The sequence below is a fragment of the Alosa sapidissima genome, chromosome 1 (genome assembly GCF_018492685.1).
Source record: "Alosa sapidissima isolate fAloSap1 chromosome 1, fAloSap1.pri, whole genome shotgun sequence".
NCBI lineage: Eukaryota > Metazoa > Chordata > Actinopteri > Clupeiformes > Clupeidae > Alosa > Alosa sapidissima.
Window position 1 is genome coordinate 16199747 of NC_055957.1, and position 6521 is coordinate 16206267.

General features: G+C 39.4%; 1 protein-coding gene across 8 annotated transcripts in view; it reads left to right on the forward strand.

Moving 5' to 3' along the window:
• LOC121708943 overlaps window positions 1-6222 on the forward strand; it is a 29398-nt gene extending 23176 nt beyond the window's left edge. For 3 of the 8 annotated variants that reach the window (XM_042091930.1, XM_042091961.1, XM_042091944.1), the window contains one exon: window positions 5368-6222. In XM_042091930.1, the coding sequence (XP_041947864.1) occupies window positions 5368-5502 (135 nt within the window). In that variant the 3' untranslated portion in view covers window positions 5503-6222. Of the gene's footprint in view, window positions 1-2952; window positions 3223-3550; window positions 3672-4781; window positions 4859-5349 lie in introns of all 8 variants that reach the window. The other 5 variants (XM_042091922.1, XM_042091953.1, XR_006031805.1 and 2 more) reach the window with 4 other exon arrangements.
• Window positions 6223-6521: the final 299 nt, after the last annotated feature.

The following is a 6521-nucleotide window of genomic DNA, read 5'->3' on the forward strand; positions in this document are numbered from 1 at the left end:
TACCCAAGGGAAGAGGAATATGGATACAATGTCACATTAGGCCCCCTGTAAACAATTTTGTCAGGCCTTTATGTTTATTTACTTGAATAGACACTGTATTCTGAATATGAGCGTATGATTTTCTTTAGTTACCGATTCGCTTTGAAGAAACAAAGTGTGCCAAACTTGTGGCAGAAACAAGGGGATCGGAAACACACATAATACCAGTGGACATAGGTGTTAGACTTTGTAACTAACTCAACCAAATCATGTCTGTTAGATTTTGGTTTTAACTTGGTGGTCTGTGGCTGCTAAAAAAGTGTTAGACGTTATGGCTGAAGCACTGAAGAACTATGGGGGCATGGGAATTAAAGACTGACTCCAGCGTATTACACCCCTAAATCTCGTTCTCCCTTATTTCGGGATTTGGGATCTATCTGGCCCCGTCCCCTTCCAAACATTGTTCACCTGCTACTGTCTGCTGAATATGACACTGTCACTGTCATTGGTCAAAATATAGATCCAAAGCAGAAATCCTCAGCCATGACACTGACTGCTTTGCTATTTTGCTCTTGAAATGTCTTAAAGCAACACCAAAGCACTTTTCCTGTTGCACGCACGCTATTTGTTTATCCAGCACTGGCTTTGGAAATAACGATGTCTACAGACAAGGTAGAGTACGTTGCATGATTTTATGAAAGTATGATGTATTGCGACATCAGAAGCAAGTCAAATTTGTAGTTTCTTATGTCTCATTCCATCGAACTACAGATCCGCTACCCAATCTGGCAAACTTGCATAGTGCGGTTATAGCCGATAGAGGGTCGCGAAGCGAATGCAGAAGTGCCGTTCACCCTGTTACGAGTTGATGAACCACTGAAACGATTTTGGAAACATTATTTTAAGGTACAAAAAACTCTTTGGTGTTGCTTTAACATAACAGACACCATGGACATGTTAACAAGGTTTTCACTGGGTGCTTAACCTAGGCTATATTTTGTATTGTTGCAGAATGTTGTATACACTGACCTACATAGCACAAACTTTTGGATGTTAACATACTAAACATTGTATCCATGGGGCATTGTTGCTGAAGAGATTCAATATTCAAAAAGCTTTATTGTCCAACATGTTACCATGTTAGAACATTTTCTTTGATTGAAGGCAACGTCTGTTCTGTCCTAATTATGTGTGTGATGTTTGTGGAATATGTAAGGGACTACTTAAGCCACTACAGTCAACAGGGCATAAATAGCTGAAGATGGTTTTCTTGGAGCCAGCAAGTGGGCCTATGTCTGAAGAGCCCTGTTGGATTGGCATTTAGACATGGTTGTTGTGAGAGTCAGTAATGCTTTTTGAGTATCTCAAGGTGTCTAAGATGGTGTCTTTGTTGTTGACTTGTTCTCATCCACTGTGGGTATGAGGGAACTATGGGATGCCAAACACCACTGTTGAGCTGTCTGATGGAGTTGTGGGCATAATTCAAGGAAACACAAGCAAATGATGCCCATTTGACAAACAACTCGCTCATGGAGGTGTCTCTTTGTTACCCTTTCCCTCAGGAAGGAAGGAAAAGGGTATTAATCAGATCCATCCATCTATCTGTCCATCTGTCTGTTCACATACTTTAAAATTTCTGGTCTGGATGTGCCTCATCATTTTACGGCTTGAACAAACTGCCTGCATCGTAGCGGTGAAACAGTTCTGTTGTGTGTTGATTTTCATTTCAGTGCCTATGTTAACAGGTTAGAGCTGCCATACTGCCTCCGTCATACTGTACATGTGTGTCTCAGGTGTGGTTTGAACTGCACTATAACCACAACCCAGCTAGAAAATAACAGGGTGCCTTTTTTGTCCGCTTAAAGCGAATGGTTCTGGGCAGAAATACATTGAAAAGACCAGTTGATAGTCCAAATTTGTGCTAAAAAGGGGAAAGTGGAGGCTAGATGTGTTCTATAGCAGAAAACGAATGAAGGCTATTGTTACATTCTGTCGTAAGTTAACATTAGGTGAAAGATAGGCCTTTTCCATACTTTCTCTCTTTCTATGGCAACCGCGGTAAGCAAAATTATATGACTGATTTCTGGAAACAACTTTTTGTTGTCAAACAACTTTTTGGTCTTCATTTCAGCTCTTTAATGTTACTCATTGTGGATTTTTAGCCATTATCAAAGGCGAACTCGATGTAGAAGTTCCTGGTGTGAACATACAAACAGAACTGTTTCTGCGTGGGCAAACTGTATGTGAGTGTGACAGTAGCCAAATAAATAGGTACACTACTGTACCTTATGGTAGCAATTGTAGAGAGCAGAAGTTTGTGTTACAGAAAGTGCTAAGGTACAGAGCAAATACAATATGCCAAGTAATGCCTATAATGATGTGAACGTATTACAAATTGAAATATTAAAATGATAAATGGTGAGAGCATAGGCATACTATTGTATGTATGTTTAATGAAACAGCATGTGGCCTGCAATTGTAGTCTAATAACTGAAACATGGGGTAAGAGATATAACAGCAGAATGGTTGAATCTTAATCATTAATCTCTATCTGCCTTACTTTGAAAAGTGCTGTTGTGAGAAGCTTTCTTTTGGTTAGGTGATTTTTGGTTGGTATCATGATACCTGGAATACTGTATCTTGAGGAAGATAGAAGATGGTTAGTGATTTCAGACACTTTATTTTTTCTCCTAAAGTCAGCTTTCATGTGAATTCATGTGTTAAGAATACTATTAGGAAGAAAGGTACGGCAGCAAGTGAATGTTATTAAACATAGGACAGAGCACCCTAGTAGAACATGTATCATACATCTGAGAATAAAAGACAAATGAATCCAGCTAAAAATCTCATGCCAAATGTCAAAATCAAAATCTTTTTAAATCTGTCAACAATCCTTAGATTGTAACATTTTAATCCATGCTGGTCCATTTCTCATGACAGAACTTCAATATCTTAATTTTTATCTTTTTTCAGAGGAAGTTTCCCAACCTCAGGTGTCACAGGATGATGAAAGCTCCTGTATGTGGCGGTGCTCTGTGGAGAATGGCAAAAATATGACTTTGGCCTGGTATAAAGATAATGTGTGTTTGAACCAGACCGGTAACCCTGACAACAACATCAGTCTCAGTCTTCCTCTTGAAATTGAAGATTCTTCCACTTATGACTGTGTGGCTGCCAACCCTGCCATTAATCAGACAACACACCTATCTCATAGTGATACACAACACTGTCTCAAATCTACAGGTATGACAGCAAAAAGCTCTGAAGTAAATTGGATGAAAATATCTACCGCACAATGATCATTTTTATCTGGACTTTTATCTAGACTTATCACTTTTGAGGCTCTTTATAACCACACTTTCAGATCTGAATTTTTAAAATTGTTCTTGAAGCCCAACAACAGTAAAGTCCAAAGGGGACAGAACATTGAAAATCTGGGCCCTACTGCTAGTCCACTGCAATATTCTTTAACATTCTTCATCTCAGCCTAATAGCAACAACCACAATATATGCAATGTGAACATTTATATAAAATGTCTTGATTACACTGAAAATGTTTTTCTTTTGACAGATGCAGGACGAGAACACGGCATAATAATCTCTGTGGTGGTTTTGAGTGTTATCGGTGTTATATTAGTTGGAGGAGTTTTTCTGTCTCTAAGGAAAAGGAGAAACGAATACATACAAGGCAGGTAGCTATTTGTCCATTTTCCATGTTAGAAGAATGCATATAATGAAAACATTTTATTTTTTATAAAGTTATGAAGTTCTCTCAAACTTTTTATTATATTATCTCTAAATTCTTATTGTGTCCTTACAAAATATTATTTTCTTTTTTATGGTAAATTCGAGAACACAAACGTTTGAGTTTGCTGTCAACCCCAGAGTTATATTAAAAGATACAGCTCCTCTTCTCTGTGCGTGCTATAACTCTAGCTCCCTTTTAGCTATAGGCTAGCTATAAGCTAACTGGTCTAACCCACTTCAAGTGATTTATGCTTAGCTATGCTAATGGTGTAAAACTGGGTTGTTGTACAAGTAAAGGGTATGTATCCTCTTATCTAACTTTGGGGTAGATGACAAATAAAAATATTTCCCAAAAAGTCTGTGTTCAAAGATTACCCATTTCACAGAAACATTTTCAACCAGGCCATACTATGCTCAAGCCTTGTGCTGTTGACTGCGCAGCTCAGCCTTGCACCTGCCAGGGCTGAAGCCCACAGATTGCAGCACCTCAGATTGGGACATGGATATGATAGCAAGGGGTCTAGAACCCATGGAACCTAGCCTTTGTCGTGAGGGGGGAGGTTTTCATACTAAACAGCTACTGTATCAACTGGCTACAGTTACACATGTTTGTAGTAAAAAAAACAATGTAGAATGTTTTGGGACCAAAATTAATTGTATTTAGATAATACAGTCGTTAAGGACAGAGAACACAACTGTAGTACAGCCATGGATAAGTTTCTTGGATGTACTTAAACATCTAGACCTACAACATAAAAATCCCATAGCCACTTCCCTAAATGGAGATAATGCCCTTATGTTTGCTCTGTCAACATAAGCCAAAGCAGAAGTTGTTAGTAAATAAAGTTTACAGTTTATGATACACTGAACTGACCTTGGATAACAGCATGCAGCACTTCCCTTAGCTACTCCATAAAAATCACATCTATACTCTCTTGTGAGTGCCTAGTGCATCTCACGTGTTTGTCAGTTTCTTTCAGTTTGTGACTTGGTGAAAAGGTCAGTGGTATTTCTGACTATATCCTCAGTATAACACTTGTCTGTTTACCTTATAGCTCAATCTGCAAATGAAGAACCACAAACTGAAGTTCAGTACTCTGAGATATTACACAGTGATATAAGGCTAAGACAGGTCAGTATCACAAGGCTAACTGAATATTACTGACAAACACTCATTCGTTTTATCTCAGAACGTGGAAGATCATTTATCTGTGTAGGCTATGGGTGTGTTTCTGTGAAAGATTGTTAGTGCCTCATACTGAAGCACATTGGTTTAGGCCTACTCATCCTCCCTGTAAGCAGATGTACCTCTTGTAATGAGCATCAGGGTTAGAAGCATTTGATCTATTTTCACCAGAGCTATGTGGGCTCAGAGCAGCAAGAGCACAGCTAGCCGCAAGCCATTTCCTGTTCCAACAGACAAGTCTGGGTGGCCACTGAAGATTGTGTGCATGGTGTGACAGTAAATGGCGCCTTGCTCAAGGCTTGTGGAAAAATATCCCTGTCCAGTATCAGATGTCTGGACAGTCCAGTTATGGCACAGTTGACAGCACTTCTTTTCTTCTTTGTGTTTCTGCCTCTTTACTCCTCATTCCCTCCCCTGCTGTCCTGTCCTCCTCCCAGGGACACGGACCACACATACCAGAACTGGATACCGAAGGAGAAGAGCCACCATTAACCTCCATCTATACCAAAATTCAACCCCATTCCCCAGAGGCCACTGGCACAGACAGTAATGTGATGGGGAGTGGAAGCACTGTCTTGGGTCGCCTCTGAAAGTAATTTCACTGCTTTGTACTGTGCACTATACATATGCCATACCATAGCCAACCACACAGGCTAAATCAAAAAGTGCTGGACGATAAGAGATCAGTTCAAATAGTTTTTTACCTTAAGGCAAGCTTTCCACACAATCAATTATTTAAAGGGAATTTTGTCCAATGCCTAGTCATAATGAGGGCCCTGTTTTCACAGGACATTATTATTTAGAAGCAGAGAAGAGAGCAAACTTCTGTGGCACATATTATTTTGTAAAAGTCTCATGTTTATATTTGACACATCACATTGCTATACTCAGCACAATTGCCAACTACCACAACATCAAGAATGTATCTGGAAAAGTGGTCATGACTCTACTGCTATGAATGAGATAAACCACAAATATGGGTCTTACATTTCATTTGGAAGACACTTTGAGCTAAGGTGACTATGTATAAAGACATCAGACATTCGGTTTGGGTAATGTTAAGAAGCTCAACTCATCACCCAAGCCATGCTATCTGGCTTTAACATTTAGTAGTGTAGTCAGTGGTAATTCAGTCCATGTGGATTTCAGTTGGTCTCATTTGTTTATTCTAGCAGGATGTGCCTTTCAGCTGTCAGTTAGACACACCTGCTCACAGGGGAATTCCTGTTCCCTTTATCCTTTCAGAAGTGTAACATGAATATCTGTATCCATTCAAAACCATTTAAATAAAAGAGACTTCTCCGCTTTCATACTTGCCCTCAATCCATCTATCCTACACACACACACACACACACACACACATATTCCTAAAATTCATTTTAACACAGCAACATTATATTCTTAGTGCATCTGCAGAGCCAAAAAACAAGGATCTCATATATTTGCTCTCTCTCCCTCTTTCCCTATTTGCTCTCTCTCTCTCTCTCTCTCTCTCTCTCTCTCTCTCTTCTCTCTCTCTCTCTCTCTCTTTCTCTCTTTGTTTATGCATCTTCCTGGTGTTTACAGAAAGTAGCCTTTACACTCACACATGCTCAAACACTGGCAAAGC